Source organism: Poecile atricapillus, chromosome 1 (assembly GCF_030490865.1).
Source record: "Poecile atricapillus isolate bPoeAtr1 chromosome 1, bPoeAtr1.hap1, whole genome shotgun sequence".
Classification (NCBI taxonomy): domain Eukaryota; kingdom Metazoa; phylum Chordata; class Aves; order Passeriformes; family Paridae; genus Poecile; species Poecile atricapillus.
The window spans coordinates 135,380,146-135,398,698 of record NC_081249.1 but is presented as its reverse complement, the minus strand read 5'-3'; the positions used below and the strand labels follow the sequence as shown (position 1 = coordinate 135,398,698).

Sequence of the window (18,553 nt, the reverse complement as noted above, 5' to 3'; positions counted from 1 at the left end):
GGTATGGGAGAAGGATACTAAAAATAGTGACATTAATTTGCATTTGCATTGAAAAACTATTGTCATTATCCTCATTTTCAACTACCTTAGGGCAGCAATGGAAATAACTACCAGGGGAAGGCCTTATTATTATTTATTTAGATGTTTATATGTTCTCTCCCTAGCTGTCTTCCAGCTGAGGATTCTAGACTATTTTGTAATCACGTATTCGTTTAGTAATTTAAGATATCTCTTATTTAGGAAAGTATTAGTCTCATCTCATGGAGTGGAAAATGGGTGATTAGGAAAAACTTGATTTAAAGAAAACACACAATAAACCAGTGGCAGATGAAGGAAGAGTATTTTAAGAGCTGGATCTTTTAATCTTCCTTCTGGGGATGGTAATTCATGTCTGTGAAACTGATAGCTGTAATATTCATTTTGATAGGAATTTGTTATTCATGTGACAAGTGAAGCTTTGCAGTGCCTTTCTCCCTAGTGAGGGAGAAAAGTGCAAAGAGCTGATGTGTTTTGTTTTATGGAATTTCTTTAGCAAATGCATTCAAGGAAGATTAGACTGCATTGGAGAAACTGTCTTGGTAAAAGGTGAGATTTTGTTAAATAATGGCATTATGGTGTCAGCCAGTATTTATAATGTTTTTCTGTGTTATCTCTCATTTTCTGTAACATTTTAGTATACTGCACATTTTTCCATTCTCCCAGAAATGTGTTAGTTATTGATAACATTTGTCTTTGTAAAATGTCACCAGACTTACTAGACTCTCTAGATGATGAGGATACTTCCCAAAACTTAGAAGTTATCTGTCTTCTTCTCCCTTTACTGTTATTAGACAGAAGCAAAACTATTAGAAACTTTAAATGACAGACATCTGCTGCCCTCTGAAATCTTCTGAATTGCTGATGGCATCCTTATTGCTCGCTCTAAATTACCTTCCTGACATGTTTTCTCCTGCTGCAGATTGCCCAGCTCCTATGTATTACTTCAACTGCAGCTCTGCAGGTCCTGGAGCAACTGGATCAGAGTGTCAGAAAAGCTGCAAGACACAGGACATGCACTGTGTAAGGAGCTCACCTCCCAGCAGGGGCACAGCATGGCTGTGCATGTAGGATTGTCCTTATCAGGCACTGATGGGAACATGCTATGCTGGGCACACACCAACTGCTTCACAGCAGCTGTAGCTAACAATGTACCTGTGATATTTGTAGCATGATTCCCACTAGCTTGCAGTTAAGGAGTTTTTTAAAGTCCAAAAATTTGGCATACAGAGCTAGCACATCTCTGCTGGTTCCCTGTTCTTTCTGTGCACTAACAAGTTGTCTTCTTCTGTATCTTCTAATGTGCAGTATGTCACAGAATGTGTTTCTGGCTGCATGTGTCCCGATGGACTGGTATTGGATGGCAGTGGAGGATGTATTCCCAAAGATCAATGCCCATGTGTTCATGGAGGACACTTCTATAAACCTGGGGAAACCATCAAAGTGGACTGCAACACATGGTACGTTCTCCCAGGGAGTCTTGTTTTATAAGAAAGTGTGTTAGAATTGTCAGTCCATAGTGCACCCACGGGGCAGGGTGTGCTTTGAAGCCTTCCTCTTCATCATGAGAGCCATTGGGCTGCTAGTGAAAATAAAAAGGGAAGTATTTCTTTGCATCATGAGATGATGAGCCTGCACTTGGGGAGAACAAGCACCAATATCTTCAAACAATTTCTATCCTTTTCTGTTTCCCCACCAGCTTCAGAAACCAACCTTACCCTGGCTGGTTTGTGGTTGCTCATTCAATAAGGGAGAATTGAGTCTGTGTGTGTTGGGCACAGCTGAACCCTGGAAAATGACTGAATTTAGTCAAAGAGGAATTGCAATGGTCCTCCCTTGAGACTTGCAGTGCTTCCAGATGCATAGTTCTCAAGATAAATTAATACTCTTGTTGCTCAGATCTCTGGTGCCACAGATTTCGTTATTACTCATCATGGTGGGTAGAATGCTTTGAATCCTTATCCATTACTTAGCAAGGATGAGACTGTATAGTTCTGCCAAATGAATGCACAGAAAATAAGAGCTAGAAACACTGGTCTAATCACCATTGGTACAGGCAGTCAAGTTTTACATGTGGAGTCAAAACCTGATAAGCTGTTGTTGATATCACAGAGTCATTAAGAAGTTTTATTGCAGTGAGGGTATAGTTTTCTCATGAGAAGAGGACACACATGGGAAAGAAAATGTAGTCTCTGTGTCAGGGTATAACAACTAGATTTTCTGTCTGCAGTCCTCCTGAACTAGTGAAGAGGTGAAGGTTGTCAAGGTGTGGTGGGTTGACTTTGGCTAGACATTAGGTGACCACTTAGCTGCTCTATCGCTACCCTCCTCAGGAGGACAGGGTTGGGGAGAAAACAAGAGGGAAAAAACTCATAGGTCAAAATAAAGATGGTTTAATAAAGCAAAAGCAAAGTCTATGTGCAGAAGAAAAGGAAAACAAAATATTTATCCCCCGCTTCCCATCAGCAGGTGACGTCCAGCCCACTTTCAAAGGAGTAGAACTTCAGAAAACAAACATCATAGCATACACCACCCTTTTCCCACCCCATTCCCCCATTCTCTTAGCTTTTATTGCTGAGCAGGCATCACATGGTTTGGAATATTCCTTTGGCCAGTTCAGGTCAGCTGTCCTGTCTCTGTCCCCTCCCAAAACCTTATCCATGCCCCAGCCTACTAGTGAGGGGGAGAATGCTGAGGAGACAACACTGATGCTGTGGGAGTGCTGCTCAGCAGCAGCCAAAACACTGGGGTGTTACCAACACCTTTGTAGCTGCCAGTGCTGCACAGCACTATGAGGGCTGCTGAGGGAAAAAAATTCTCTCCATTTCAGCCAGACCAAAGGAAAGACAGAGATAATATTTGTTCACACCACTGTAACAGAACTGCAACATGATCCTTCACAGATTAAAATTCAGAAATGGTTGAAATATTCACTTTTTCACCTTGAATTTGTCTCCTAAACTCCCACCATCTGACAGGAATCAATTATTTGAAATATATTTGAAGGAAGTAATAGAATAAATGTATCTGGGTAGTAAACATGAACTTTCTGGTTGGTATGGCTTCTCCTGGCATGATCTTGGAACAGCTGAGAGTGCACTGCAAACAGTAAACCTTTTTAATTATTCTGCCCCTGTTTGGGGTTAAGGAAAGTACATGTTTCATGTAAATGTTGTCTATTCTTTGCATTTTGCCTCCCAGCATCTGCAACAAAAGGCAGTGGAACTGCACGGACAATCCCTGCAAGGGAACCTGCACTGTGTATGGAAATGGGCATTACATGAGCTTTGATGGGGAGAAGTTTGATTTCCTGGGAGACTGTGACTATATCCTGGCTCAGGTATCTATTTATTTTCAATTTTCCTTCCATATGCTTTTCACAGCCCACACTGTAGGCTTCAGTCTGTGTAATTAAAAGGCATTCCCATGCAAAACGGCCAAACAAATGAACTGAGCCTACTCCCCACCTCTTGCACCCAGAGCTGATAGAGTGAGATTTTCCACATAAAACAAAGCAAATTGACTCTCAGAAGTGACACAAGAGGGCACTGCGTGATCCCGAATGATTGACTCCTTGGCTGGACTGTGCTTTACTGACAGCATTCCAGCATTTTCAAGGGAAAGAAATTGGTGTGGTGTTGAAAAGTGTTTCCATCAGCCATCCCATCCAAGACTGACATTATTTTTATTGTGACAGAAGCATGCAGAGGCTAATGTGTGAGACTCATATATAATAATTGCATATAATGGGACAGCACTCAGTGAGACATTTTGTCATCCCCAAATTACAGTTGGTTTTGCTAATTTTAAGAAAATATATTTTTACCTTTTTACACTGTTGCTATGACAAGTTCATTTTCTCCCTTAGTTTTCCTTCTTGAAAATCCTAGTCAAATATGCATCTGCCACCAGGTCATCTTCCACCAGATTCTTCCAAAATTCTTTAGTTCTAGTGAATAAAGAATCCAGATCAGAGTGTCATTCATTTAGAGCTCCTGAAAATGCTTATGACTAGTCTAGTTGCATGACAAGATCTAACAGAATGTTATCTGTTTTTCCAAGGACTTTTGCCCTAATAACATGGATGCTGGCACCTTCCGGATTGTGATTCAGAACAACGCCTGTGGGAAGTCACGCTCCATCTGCTCCCTAAAGATCACATTGATTTTTGAGGTTTGTCTAGAACTTGTTATAACCAAGGAGCTGTAGTCTTGATTTTGTAGTAATTACTGTATTATTCTCTTATATTCCATCTCAGTTGTTGCTAAAGAGTACCTGTGGAAGTCAAACAGCCAGCAAGCTAAGGCAGGGAAGTTGGGAAAGGCTTAGGTATTTGATGTTAACAGGGATTGAACAATTCTGTGGATGAGGGGAATGATCCAAGGAGTCAACAATACTTTACATGTGTGCATTTGTGTGTGTCTGTGTGTTTGCATTTGTGACAGTAGGCTCTGTGCATCTGTGACTATGGCTCACCTAGCTACCAAGATAGAGTGTGAAGATGACAGAAAAATAAATGAGAGCCAGAGAACCAGTGCTGTTGCACTAAGTTTTCTATTTGATTTCCTTCTATGTATCTGTTCCTCTGTAGAGCAGTGAAATAAGGCTCTTGGAAGGAAGAATTCAGGAGATAGCCACTGATCCAGGAGCTGAGAAAAATTACAAAGTCGACCTCAGGGGAGGTTATATTGTCATTGAAACAAATCAAGGGATGAACTTCATGTGGGACCAAAAGACTACTGTTGTTGTTCATGTGGCACCATCTTTCCAGGTAAGTGGGGGGTGGACTAGGATTTATGATTTCAAACTTAGAGTTATGCAGCCAGAACTGGAGCCACAGTTTGAAAAGCAGAGCTTGGAAAAAAAGGACTGGAAAAAATTTGGTTTAGTGGACAAGACGAAGCAGCAAGCAGGCCATATCTTGTGTTTTATTGCACTGTTCAGTCAGTATAAAACATTCCAGAATATTTAGGGCTAGCAGTATTGGTAGCACATTAGGAGTGTTTCTGTCACTTGAAGTCCAACTTTTTCTAAGCCCTTTTTTGCAGTCTCTTTAGAAATTTGCACCTATTTTGCTTTTACAGGTTCTATAGTTTATTTCTGTCAAAGAGTGGGCTGCACTCAAAATAACCAAAGCATTTACTGTGCCTACACAAATTACACAGGGAAAAGTCTGTGGTCTTTGTGGGGACTTTGATGGCCGCTCAAGGAATGACTTCACAACCAGAGGGCAGTCCATGGAGATGAGCATCCAGGAATTTGGAAATAGCTGGAAAATAACAAGCACCTGCTCAAATATAAACATGACAGACCTGTGTGTGGATCAGCCTTTCAAGTCTGCCCTGGGGCAGAAGCACTGCAGCATCATTAAGAGTAACATCTTTGAAGCCTGTCACAGCAAGGTAATCCTGTTCTCTCATCCTCAATAGTTTCACACTAGAAACTTGTTGCTGTTTTGCAGCACATTTATGGCATATTTTTAGTATTGAAGCTACTACACAGTAGTACAAGGCTATGTCTCTCAAAACCTCACTTCACAGCTGTGCCTGTTAAATCCTGTTGCACAGTATTGAGGAAACAGCAGTGCCTGATTTGAACAACTGAAGATAAAGAGGATAATAGCTGGCCACCAGAAGTAGAAAGTTAGGCATCTGTAAAATGTAGAGATAAGTTAGTCTAGGACTGTTTGTATGGTGATCCTTGGGAAGTTCATTCAAGTTACCTAAAGAGACTAATTATTTGGTTTATTTGAGTCACAAATTGAATTAATTTAAACAAGAACAAAGCTACTCTTCTTAATTAGGGTGTCTATACAAAGCTTCAGTGCACCTTAATAAACAAATTTTAAAAAAAAACCTTTCCTTTATTTCCTTTGTTAGTTTATTTTGGCAATGGTTAAAAAACAAGAGACATGACGTTTACTGGAAATAGGATTTCCTTTCATACTCACTTAATCACTGTCTCTCAGTTGAAGAGTGCACACACTGTGTAGCTGTGCTAAGCCAAAACAAGGTAGTTCAGTCCTGCAGAAATCACACTGGGAAGGCATTTTAAGTGTAAGTGGCACCATTACACATATGAGAATAGAAAGATTTAGAGTCCAATTCTACCAGGCAGGTGAAAATAGAAAACTACCTGTTGTAAAATATCATGGCTCCTTCATGATAATCCCAGCCTGTCACAAACCATCAGTGCAGGACAGAAATTCAGAGACCTTTCCCTCATTAAAACAACAGTACAGCAGATACAGATGTGGTGACAGCTCTGTCGGTGTTTTGACAGGTGAACCCAATTCCATATTATGAATCTTGTGTGTCTGACTTCTGTGGCTGTGACAGTGTGGGAGACTGTGAGTGCTTTTGTACCTCAGTTGCTGCTTACTCGAGGAGTTGCAGCAGAGCTGGTGTCTGTATCAACTGGAGAACCCCTGCCATTTGCCGTAAGTACTGCTCTGAAGTGCACACAGAAAGCAGAGCCCCTTGTGCTCAGGCACACAGGGGATACAGAAGAGTAGAACACTCACATCGCGATGCATGTGTGACTGAACAAGCTCTTTTTATCATGTTTATCTTATTAAAATATTTTAAACAACATTTGAAAATAGTCCCTGCCCAGTGTCTGAGACCTAAATGTTTTTTATTCTTCTGTTCCAGCTGTGTTCTGTGATTATTACAATCCACCTGGCAAACATGAGTGGTTCTATAAACCCTGTGGAGCCCCTTGTCTACGGACCTGCAGGAACCCACAAGGGAAATGTGGGAACTTGCTGTACAGTTTAGAAGGTAATTCTTCCTTGACTTTAATGCAGTTTATGGGAATTGCAGCTACTAGTCTGGTTTTAAATGTCTGAAGCACCAAGGTGACTGAAAGGTTATTCCATTGTCCCAAAATCTCATTGACCATCCTTTGCTAATTCCCTGTGTGATGGTGCCATTCATAGCACCATTTGCCTGCTGCCTTTAAATCTATGGAGAGATAAAATTCAATATAAATTTGCAAAGAATTTTGCAATGAATCTGTTGACAAATGTCGTAAATTAAAACTTTGGGGAGAGAGGTAAAAAGAGGACTTGGAAAAATAATTGGTAGTAAAAAGAACATTCATACTAGAATCACATTCATTTGGGGATCAAATCTATATTTGATAGAGGTATTTATGTGTTTTCCAGTATCTATGTAACTCAGACTAGGAACACCTTGTTTCATTTTCCAGGCTGTTACCCAGAGTGTAGTCCTGACAAGCCGTATTTTGATGAGGAGAGCAGAGAGTGTGTCTCCCTCCCTAACTGCACTTCATGGTAGGTCAGTTGATGGTGAGAAAGGTAGAACAGGACTGGAAAGGACAAACTAGATGTTTTGTTAATGTTTATAGGCAGTGGCAATTACCACTAAATCCAGGAGTAGGTTTTTTGTAAAAATAGGTACAGTTGCAGATTTTGTTTTTCTGTATACTAATTCATTTCAATAAAACAGTTCTTTTTTTACTCTTTCTCTTCAGTGATCCCAAAGAGAAACTATGTGCTGAAGACTCCAAAGGTAACTTTTCACCACCCTCACCATGCATTGAGTGATGGCAGGACTGAAACAACCCAACATTACATGTTACTGCAAACATACTGGTAATAGGAGGCCAGACAGGTAGTTTAATATGTGGGTGCACAGCAGCACAGATATACTTTGATAAGCAAGATGCAGCCTTTGACCTCAAGAGCTGTGTAAAGGATAATCATGGGGAGGAAAGAGACAGGTGTGATATGTAGGATTCATCTTACCCACATTAATACCGCTTTTCCACTTTCTTGGTAGTCAGTGAAGACAGATAGATAGTAGTCTGTAGCAGGCCATTCACGATACCTTTTTTAATAAGTTAGAACAGGGAAAATCTTGTAGAAGTGCAGTTTTCTGACCATTCATTTAATAAAATAAACCAAGGCAGCTAGCTTATCAGATATGTGTTTGTGTGCCTAAAGGACAGATTTGGTTAAGTTATAGCGTCAGTTCATTCCTGTATCTGGGAGAAATCACACCCCAAAACACAGGGTGACCCAGTAGATAACACACAGTTTAGCTGATTTTGTTACAGTAATAGATACACTTCCTTTGGTTCTTACATGTACAGTCTCCAAAACCTGGAGAGCTTCTCATATATTTGAATGGAGTTGTGTACCACTGTATGCTTCTCATTTGTGGATGGAAATGGCTGTGCAACACCTCCTGAGCCAGTGTTTTGTCACTCAGGCAGTAATCCCAGTCACACTCAGGTGCTCCAGGCTGGGTTAGGCCAGTAGCAGTTCTGATGCTTCTACCAACCAGTTATTCCTCTATGCAACCTGACTCCAAGAAACATCAGCAACCAGAAAAATCCAACACACTTTTAAATAAATGAGATAGACTCCCAGTGCAGCTTCTCAAGCAGAAACTGAGAAAGTTTTTCTGCCAGGTAACTCATGTTTGATGCAAGCCTTCAGATGTGTAAATGCAGAATTTGGTTTGCTTTTCACTTGTATTTATATTGCAAGTGTCCTCTGGTGCTATGGCATTTTCTCTTCTGGTGCTTCAGTTTGTCTTTGCTGCTACAATGGGAAGACCTACACCTTAAACGAAACTGTGTACAGCCACGTGAATGGGACCGAGTGTGGTGAAGCTGTCTGTGGCCCTAATGGACAGATTGTTAAAACCCTCACCCCCTGCAGAACTCCATCTACACCAGCACAAGGTACTAGATTGATAAGAGGCTTGGTGGTGATTCTGTAGAAGTCTGTAATGATAATAAGATTTATCTGTCTTTGAAAAAGACTCCTTGGAAAAAGCACGTCTAGGATAAGAGCAGAATTTAAGACCATTTAAGACCTGAGGGATCAGAGCTTGTGGGTCTCGTGGTAAAGACCAAAAGTGTAGTTTTCATAGATTCTCGTTGACCTTACTGTCAGTGAGGTTAAGAGAGAACAGAAGGATTCAGTGAGTTTTCCTTAAAACTTTTACAATAAGTTTAAGCATACCACAGTTGACACTCTGGTGTTGTCAGTATTAATATTTCATACTTCTAAATCTTGTTTTTCTTCTTCTTATCACCTATAATACACTATAGTTCTTATTGTACTGTATTCTGCACTGGAATAAGTGAGTCTCATATGGGTCACTGGAATACGAAAATAAAACTTCTTGGCAATTAACTCCTGTTCGAAAGGGATTTTCCAGAGTGAATGGAACATGAAAAAGCAGAAAATAGGAAGCAAAAAGAAGATAAAGAAAAGTGGGAAATTTGACACATGATCACTACAAATAAAAATAAGTGGCTAAAAAAAAAAATTAATATCCTGGTAGAAAATTATACGAGGTCAACAAGGAAAATTAAGTTAGCTTCTCTACTCATGTGAGTGGAAGAGCTAAATACTTGATGGTGAGCCCATGTGTTTGGTATTTACTGAGAATATTAACAATTGAATTAAGTACAGTGGAGTAATACCTAGAAAAGGAAGGATTATTGAAAACACTCTGTAGATGGCATAGTAAAATGTCTATATGATCTGTCTGTATTAAAACCAACAGTTTCTTTGAAAGAAAGCATTACAAATCCAAATGGAGTGCCACTGGAAATCATCTCTCCAAAGTCAGGTGAAGTACTGCAGGACTAGAAACATTTAATTGGAATGAATAAATGACAGAAGAAGGGGAGTTCATTGTATTCCATATAGAAAAAAACCCAAAACCTAGAAGTGGGAGGGGGTGTGTGTAGTATTACAACACCATTGTATCTAATAGAGAGAGTGTTTATAAATACAGAGGGTGGTTTCAGTGTGGACATGTACAGAATGTAGTGGGGGTAAAAAAAATAACTTTTTTCTCTTTTTTTTCGTGGTTGTAGAGAATGTAAGAGATGTCATAGGGCTTGAAAGTAGAGTAGCAGAGGTTTTAAATACTAATTGATTTGATTTCCTGCAGGACCACATATTCAATATGTAACGTCTGCACCTCCCTCATCAGAGGTAGCCACTCCCTGCTTCTGCAATGACAATGGACAATTGATACAAATGGGTGAGAAACCATGCAATTTTTTTTTCTGCACCATTGACATGGAAAGATGTACTGATAGATAAAAGTGCTTCAGCAAGTTCTCATTCTGCCTTCCACAGTTAGACATTATCAGAAGTTGTCACATCTTTGAACTGTAGCTAACATTTTCAGAACTACAACTCTCCCATATCCAATAACTTTGCTCTGGTTTGAATATCCCTGGTGTAAGGAAACTTACAGCAGTTGCTGATGTCAGCAGAGCCTTGAATCCCAAACTGCTGAACAGGAGCTTGTAACTCACAGAAATATTCCAAAAGCAGGGAGGAAAGACTCTTCTTCATCTGTCAGTAGCTCCTGCTTCACTTACCTCCTAGTGTTTGTGAAGAGCAGACGCACTCGGTGACATACTCAGTATTGTCTCTTCTTGTACTCATTTTCAATTCCTTCCAATGTACCTAAGAGCAGAATTTCAGTTATGCCTTGTGGCCCTCCCTCAGTCTTTGCCGTTTGGGTGAATTGAATGTTCAGCCACTGAATCCCAGGAGCTGCAGACAGACAGCCCCTGAGCATGGCTATTGGGTACAGATAGTTAAATGCAGAGCTGAGAATGCAGCTGCTCTGTGATTAGGCCTCAGGCTAACACTTGGGTTTTGCCCTTGCAGGAGAAAATGTTTCTCTGCCAGTGAATGTATCCGGTCGTTGTGCTTACTCTCTTTGCAATAAATCGTGTCAGATTGAATTAATTTGGGCAGAGTGTAAAGCTGGTCATACTGAGACCCTCAAGGTCTGTGATCCACATTCTGAAACCTGTCCACCAACACCTGCTCCTGGCGTAAAAAAACAAGTTCCTGCTCCCACAAGGACTTCTGTGAGTGATTGTCTTGCACTCATTCCTCCCAGAAAGGTGAGAGACTTTGAAGATGTGTTTCATCATTTATCATTCCACCATTCATGCATTTCCTGCAGCCAAGATTTGGTGTCTCCTCTGATGCTGATATCCAGCACTGCAGCTGGACTGTAGGTGTGGCTGAATGAGATGATTTAGAAGTATGCCAGAAACCCCCACTGAAAGAATAAGTTATAGATTCTTCTGTTCACCTGAAACACCTAAACTGAACAAAGACTAGGAAGCGACATCTGGCATTGTCCTACCATCAGAAGTGGTCAGGACCCTAATATATATACCTAAAATGTAGATAGCAAGGCTCTCTTGATTCCTATAGGGTTCATATTGCCTGATTTCCAGAGCCAGAGTAGACATCAAGTTTTGCCATGTAGACAATTAATTGAATGGAATGCAGTTGCTGTGTGTGATTTTAAAGATTTTGTGACATTACTTTGTTATTTGCCTCTCCTCTTTTTTTTTTTTTTTTTTTCAATTAATCAATAGTTTAATGAAACATGGAATTTTGGAAACTGCTATACTGCCACTTGCCTGGGAGAAGGAAACAATATCAAATTGTCTGTCATAACTTGCCCACCTCAGCAACCGAAACTCTGTGTCAATGGCTTCCCTTTCACAAACCACTCCGATGAAACCGGTTGCTGTGAAGTCTCTGAGTGTCAGTGTAAGTGGCAGCAAAATCCTGAAATTTATGTTATGTTCAGTTGAGCCTCAAAAAAGAAAAGTCTATCTGGTCAGCATCTATACTATGTTCATATCAGTTCAGTAGGATACAATGGTATGGAATCCCATCTGAAATTTTGGCTGTTGAAAGTAGATGTCCTTGCTAGAGTAGTTTTTCTTTATCAAACTGGATATTTTTTAGTCTCTGACTGGAAGTGAGTGAAAAGGTTAAAACAGCTTTTACTCCCAAGTAGCTCAGAAGTCAAACTTGAAGCCTGTCATTCTGTCTTCTAGGTATTTGCAGTGGATGGGGAAATGAGCATTATGTGACTTTTGATGGAGCATATTACCATTTTAAAGAAAACTGCACCTATGTCCTTGTGAAGTCAATTCACCCTGACTCTCACAACTTCTGGATTCACATAGACAATTACTACTGTGCTGCCACTGGTGGAGCAATTTGCTCAATGTCCCTTATCATTTTTTACTCCAAGTCTGTTGTTATTCTGACACAAGCAATGGAACATGGAAAAGAAACAAACTTGGTAAAGTATTGTGTTTAGATGAATTCTCAAAATTATTTTGCTGTAGTCATATTACTGTACTGCCAAATGTCCTGTCATAACAAAGGATTAAGCTTGTAAAATATGGAATGGATAAGAAATGCAATTGCTTTGCTTCTTCTCTCTCTTTTTTGCTTTGTGTCAATAAAATCTGTATATTCTAAAAATCTGGGAAATGATCACATACCTGAAAATTGTGGTTTTTGTCCTGATATGAGTATTCAAATATAAATTGCAACATAATAAAAAGGACTATTAGACAACTGCTTAAATGACTGCCTTTGACATACATCATTTGGTGCACCTAAGGTCTTGAATTTGTGCTGCTCTGCTTTCCAGTTGCACTAATCATGTACCTTACTCAATGAAAGAGTGTCCATAAAGACCTTTTATTTCTTTTCTTTTTAGATTTTGTTTGATGATAAGAAAGTTGTTCCAGACATTTTTAAGAATGGTATCAGGATAACCAGTTCTGGCCTTTATGCCATAATTGAAATACCTGAATTAGAGGTTTATATCTCCTATAGTCGACTTGCATTTTACATAAAACTCCCTTTCAGCAAGTTTTATAACAATACCATGGGACTCTGTGGTGAGTGTACTCATCAGCTGACAAAATTTAATGCTCTGAATTTTCCTCCTTCTATCTCTCATTCCCTTGTAAAATCTGTAAATGCTTGCAACTTCACTATTTCTCATAAATGTTAAGAAATTTATTTAATGGAAAGACACTGTCAGGAAATGTAGTTTTAAGTCATATCCTTTCTCTGTTCACAGTCTATTTGGGATAGAATTTTTCTAGGCCCTTCTTTTTCATCATATCTACTTTGAATAGGAATGTAGGAAATGTGGAGAGTCCTGTGCCATCTTAGTTACTCTGGCCACCAGGAGGAAATGTATCAACCAACACATCAATTCTGGTTTTCATGAGTAGCTGGCAAACTGTTTCTTCAAACCTTCTCTTTCTGGAAACATTTTGTGTGAATTTATCCAGGACCCCACATTTTCTCCCTTTGCATAAGGAAAACTTCCCCCCAGATTCTCTCTAAAAGCATCTTTGCCAGCATCAACTGTCCTTGAACTATCATTTTTATACTGCTACCAGGCACCTGCACCAACCAGAAGTCTGATGATGCTATGAAGAGGAATGGAGAGGTTGTCAAGTCCTTCAAAGAGATGGCATCAGATTGGAAAGTCCCATATCCTACCAACAGATACTGTAATCCTGGTGTCTCACAACCATCAAAGATTGAATATCATCAGCATTGTGTGCCTTCTAATCTGTGTAAAATTATCTGGTAAGACAACTCCCAGAAGTATCAGAAAAATAAGTCCACAGGGCAATTTCATTCTTCACTAAATGGCTTGGGTAAACTGATTCTAGGAAATTAAGAAAATACAGTCTTGCATACCTTGTGAAACTGAGCAGTGAACTGATGTGTGTGTTTTTGAGCTTGGCAGATATTTTTCAGCTGCATCAGAAAAATCAGTCCTCTCTTAATAGTGTCTGCTGCTTGGCACTCCCTCTGCCTGTGAGCTCTGGAGAGGCCAAGTGGGAACTAGCTATAATTCAATATCTGAAAGCTCTGAATGATATGAAATACAGTCAGAATATAGTAAGCAAATATATGTCTGTTTTTAAAATAATTTTGTGGTTTAAAAAAGGATTTTCAAACATACTAGCATAAAAATGTCAGCATATAGACTTACAGCTATTAACTGTGCAGGAACCTTTGCAGGTAGCAGTCCAACATAATATTGTTTCCTTTCAAAGCATTGTAAAGAATGGCAGGTAAAGCTCATTCTGTATTAAGCTGTGGGAGTGTATTGCCTATGAGAACAATTTGTAGTTGTACTTTGAGGCTTTGCCTGGGGCAGGCGGGATGGTTTGGCTCTGAGTTGAATTCTTCCTTGGAAGTAGCCCAAGGTTTTTCTCCTTGCTTCGTGAAGGACCCTGACAGAGTGCCATGGCGTGGTTCCCCCCCAGCCCTACTACGAGGCGTGTGTGGCCAGCGAGTGCTCGGAAGAGCACCCCAGCACTGAGTGCCAGAGCATGCAGACCTACGCGGCCTTGTGCGGGCTCCATGGGGTCTGCGTGGACTGGAGGAGGCTGGCGAGTGGGCAGTGTGGTGAGAACCTGGGCATGGGAGTGCTCAGAGCCTGGGCATGGGAGTGCTCAGAGCCTGGGCATGGGAGTGCTGAGAACCTGGGCATGGGAGTGCTGAGGGCCTCGGCATGGGAGTGCTGAGAACCTGGGCATGGGAGTGCTGAGGGCCTCGGCATGGGAGTGCTGAGAGCCTGGGCATGGGAGTGCTGAGAACCTGGGCATGGGAGTGCTGAGGGCCTCGGCATGGGAGTGCTGAGAGCCTGGGCATGGGAGTGCTGAGGGCCTCGACATGGGAGTGCTGAGGGCCTGGCGATGGGCAGCGAGTTAAGCCTGGAAAACACCCCCTGGGGTGAAGCAAGTCTGGTCTGCTCTGTCCTCCCCTGCTGCTCTGGACCTGAGAAAAAGCAGGAACAAACCAAAGAGGTTGTTCCAGTTCAGACCTGGTGCAAAACAAGGGGGAACCAGGCCCACTATGTCTCCTGCGTAGCTCAGCCGAGGAGTCCTGTGTGCTCCCCGCAGCTTGGGCACTAGATGGCAACACACCGCTTCTCTGTGCCGGCTTTGCCCTGCTCGGGATCAGGGCGAGCGCTGCTGGTCCTGTCGCTTCCACCGTGTTGTCCCCTCGGCCCCTGTGGCTGGAGCTGCAGGGACCCCCTTGCCGGGCTGTGCGGACCCGGGAGGGTGCTGCGGTAGCCTGAGCGCTTTGTCCCTTCGTGTCCCCCTGCCTCGGAGGGTAAACGTGGGATCTGGGCTTTTTAACCTGTGTGTTGCAATGCTCCGCAGAGTCCAGCTGTCCTCAGGATCAGGTGTACAAGCCATGCGGGGAAGCAAAAAGAAACACTTGCTTCAGCAGGTGGGTCATTCCCTATTAGGCGTTTTTGAAGACCACGATGTGAAAATTGCCGGGGAAGATTGAAGTTCACATTCCCTTGGGATGTAGGTGTCTTGATTGCCCTGGGCTACGTTGTTCATTCTCATTTATATTCTAATTGTGCAGAGGAGTCGTTATGGACACCCTTCCGTCCCAAAATAGCACATCGGTGTTTGTTGAAGGATGCTACTGTCCTGATGGAAAAATTCTGCTGAATGATCATGATGGCATTTGTGTGTCTGTTTGTGGTAAGAAAGGGTATAAGTGGTGCTATGGGAAGTGGGGGTAAGAGCCTGACTAGAAGTGCACATTAAGGGGGTTGTTTTGGGTACAGAGAAAATGGGGGCGACCTTGTTACTGACCCTTTTTGGTGAGGCTGGAAGCATTCCAGATTGAGAGTTTCTGCCTGCTCTTATATGCAGAAACTGCAACTTTAAAAAGAAGAATAGCATATTTAAGATGTTTTTGTGTTTACAATCTGTGACTCTGCACTCTGAATTTCTCTTTCTCTTTGTGTCTGTTTCTCAGATTTCAATACCTTCCTTCTGTTCCTGTTTTTCTGCTCCTGTTGTTTTCCCTGATCGAGTTACCTTTAAAGTAATATCTAATTCCTTTTATAGGTTGCACTGCACAAGATGGGTCAGTGAAACAGGTAAGAGAAAGGAAAATACTGTCTTTATCTGTGTTCTGTGACCTTCTTCAAAAATGACTGGATAAGTTGTTTCTTTTAATTTTAAGCTTGAAAGGCAGTGAACTACAATGACAGTGTGGAGAAAATAAGATTTTATTAACTCCAGAACTTGTTTAATCATTTGAGGTACAGAAATAGAAAGAGCAGTTTGTGAGAATCAGTTTCCTGGTAGAACTATCAGGCTTTCCTCCTGGAAACACATCAACTTGCAAAGGAAGGTGGCAAATAATGGCATTTTTTCTTACTGTTTCCTTCTTCTCCCTCTAGGATTTGAACTGCAATTTTCCTACACAATAAATTAGGTCAACTCAGTCCTACACTGTCTTGCAGCAGGCATTCATTGATATAATGCTTCCAGGTTTTGGTGTCTGAAGTGCTATCCCTCTTGTTTTTGTAGCCTAGAGAGGCTTGGGAACATGACTGTCAATACTGTACTTGTGATGAAGCAACCTTGAACATCTCTTGCTTCCCCCGCCCTTGTGCTAAATCTCCACCTATCAACTGCACAAAAGAAGGCTTTGTACGCAAAATAAAACCACGTCTGGAAGACCCCTGCTGCACAGAGACAGTCTGTGGTGAGTAGATCCTTCACAAGCCATGACATGGCATCATTTGCCTTCATCAGTGATCCTAAAGTGAGATGTGGTGTCCCACTGGTAGCAGATTCAGATAAGGCACTGGAGTGGTTATCTCTTCCATCTGTGTTCCAGGAGCTCTTGCCACCAGAAAAGAACTCCTCTGGTCCAGCTTGTACTCTAAATTAATGCCATGACCTGACAGATATTTACACTGGAAAATCCCCTGTGGATCACTGGGACCAGCAGGTGCTCCACAGGATCCTTTGGCTCTTGTTCTTCTGAGATGAGAGGGTGGTCCTTCCACAGAGACTCACCCAGTAAGGGAGGATGTGTTCATCTTCCAGACTTCCCTAAGGCTTCCTGTGAAGGTTCCTGATATATGTTTGGCCTCAACTTTGCATTTGCTCACTCCCAGTCCGAAATACCCACCACAGCACAGGTAGCCTGTAGCTAAACAAAGAATAGCCTGCTCCTAAACCTGGCCATTCCCAGTATCTATACTAAGACACAGGACAGAGGATCCTGGCACTAGTAATAGGATGTTTTTTTCCAAGCTCTGTCTGCAAGTAATGCTGCTGGATGGGATGCTTTGGCTTACTTTGTCTCTGCTGTCTATTGCAGAATGTGATATAAAAACCTGCATTATCAACAAAACAGGATGTGACTTAGGTTTCCAGCCAGTGGTGGCTATGTCTGAGGATGGTTGTTGCCCTATCTTCTCCTGTAGTAAGTACCTCCTTTCCTTAAGTTATTTTATTTATTCTTTGAAATATTTGATTTTTCTAAATGAGTTTACATCATGGCAGAAACCTCTTCCCTTCCCTCTCAGCCTTTACAATTGAGCTATTTTTTTTCCTTTTCCTTCCCCCCTTTTCCTTCCCCCCCACCCTTTTTTTTTTCCCCACTTTTTTTAGAATAACTGGTTCAGGTTCTCCGCAGCCAGAATTCAGGGCGTGTAAGCTGTTGACCACATACTGAATGAGGGTTAAACTGAGCCCGTCCAGAAGCTCTGCTGCCAAATTATATTTCCAGATTCACACACCTAAGCCCATTAGCTTTGTTACCAGCATGGTGGTTAACAATAAAGAAAAGGTCAAGTAATTTCAAGTATGGGTAAAAAAAGACATAAGGCAAATAGATTTTACCTTATGGAAAATACCAGGGCAGAAAATTATCCCCACTTGATGCATAACATCTTAGCAGATGCTACATGTGGGCTTCTGAATACCAACTAGCACCATGTACTAGTTGCTTTTTTTCCCCCTCTTGTGTGGGCTATTAAGTTCAGCTCTACTCTTTGACTTCTCTGAATCGCTCACAATTCAGAGATGAATAAAGTAACTGCATCATTCCTAGCACAACCTTTTAATTTTTTTTTTCTTACAGTACCCAAAGGTGTATGTGTTTCTGAAGGAGTGGAATTTAAGGTAGGTCTTCTTCCAAACACTTCTTCCTAACAAGTTAATGTTGCCTGAGTCAGAATTATCTGAAGTTCTTGTTTTCAACACTTATACAAAAAGCAGGATTAGAATGGCCTGTAATTCTTTCCTGACAATAGTCTCCCTGCCAACCCCAAGCAATCTGTGACTCTGGGATAGGTTACTGAATACGTAATGCTAGAGGACTAGTAATTTGCTTACTGAAAGAGATTTTGCCTATGCTTTAGAGTCACTGGGTCAGAATTGTGATTGAACATAAATTTAAAATCTCATTGAATGCTGTAAGATTATTGCTTGGTCAAACTGACCAAAAGTAGGTGCTTGGAATTTATGAGAACTCATTTAACATCATTGATACACTTAGGAGCGTCAGCCTTGTGTTCATTTTGTGATACCAGTGGTGAGGTTTTAGAGATTTGGTTGTATATTCATTTCAGGATATCCTTCCAAAAATAAACCTCATAAGCATTAGTTTTTTCAATAGGCCAGGGGGATGTTTATTCCAGAACCCTCTGAGTTCTTGTCATGGTTTTCTCTCTCCCCTATATTTCCAGCCAGGGGCAGTGGTGCCTAAAAGCTCTTGTGAGAACTGTGTGTGCACAGATGAACAGGATCCTGTGACACAGACCAACCGCATACGGTGCCTTCCAGTGCAATGCCAAACCACCTGTCAGCAGGTCAGCACCTC

The 18,553-nt window shown here is 41.4% G+C and overlaps 1 protein-coding gene across 1 annotated transcript in view; it reads left to right on the top strand.

The window, feature by feature from the left end:
- The window catches only part of LOC131583734 (mucin-5B), a 40,709-nt gene that overhangs the window by 16,342 nt on the left and 5,814 nt on the right, over positions 1-18,553 (top strand). Inside the window, exons 16-42 of the mRNA XM_058848186.1 lie at positions 533-585; positions 959-1,059; positions 1,345-1,496; positions 3,238-3,376; positions 4,099-4,209; positions 4,628-4,807; positions 5,202-5,438; positions 6,319-6,475; positions 6,690-6,818; positions 7,249-7,333; positions 7,534-7,571; positions 8,596-8,751; positions 9,585-9,650; positions 9,978-10,070; positions 10,712-10,953; positions 11,440-11,617; positions 11,911-12,161; positions 12,588-12,771; positions 13,285-13,477; positions 14,130-14,308; positions 15,070-15,139; positions 15,284-15,405; positions 15,778-15,809; positions 16,246-16,423; positions 17,048-17,152; positions 17,813-17,853; positions 18,420-18,542. Coding sequence (XP_058704169.1) covers positions 533-585; positions 959-1,059; positions 1,345-1,496; positions 3,238-3,376; positions 4,099-4,209; positions 4,628-4,807; positions 5,202-5,438; positions 6,319-6,475; positions 6,690-6,818; positions 7,249-7,333; positions 7,534-7,571; positions 8,596-8,751; positions 9,585-9,650; positions 9,978-10,070; positions 10,712-10,953; positions 11,440-11,617; positions 11,911-12,161; positions 12,588-12,771; positions 13,285-13,477; positions 14,130-14,308; positions 15,070-15,139; positions 15,284-15,405; positions 15,778-15,809; positions 16,246-16,423; positions 17,048-17,152; positions 17,813-17,853; positions 18,420-18,542 — 3,595 coding nt within the window. The remainder of the gene's footprint in view (positions 1-532; positions 586-958; positions 1,060-1,344; positions 1,497-3,237; positions 3,377-4,098; positions 4,210-4,627; positions 4,808-5,201; positions 5,439-6,318; positions 6,476-6,689; positions 6,819-7,248; positions 7,334-7,533; positions 7,572-8,595; positions 8,752-9,584; positions 9,651-9,977; positions 10,071-10,711; positions 10,954-11,439; positions 11,618-11,910; positions 12,162-12,587; positions 12,772-13,284; positions 13,478-14,129; positions 14,309-15,069; positions 15,140-15,283; positions 15,406-15,777; positions 15,810-16,245; positions 16,424-17,047; positions 17,153-17,812; positions 17,854-18,419; positions 18,543-18,553) is intronic.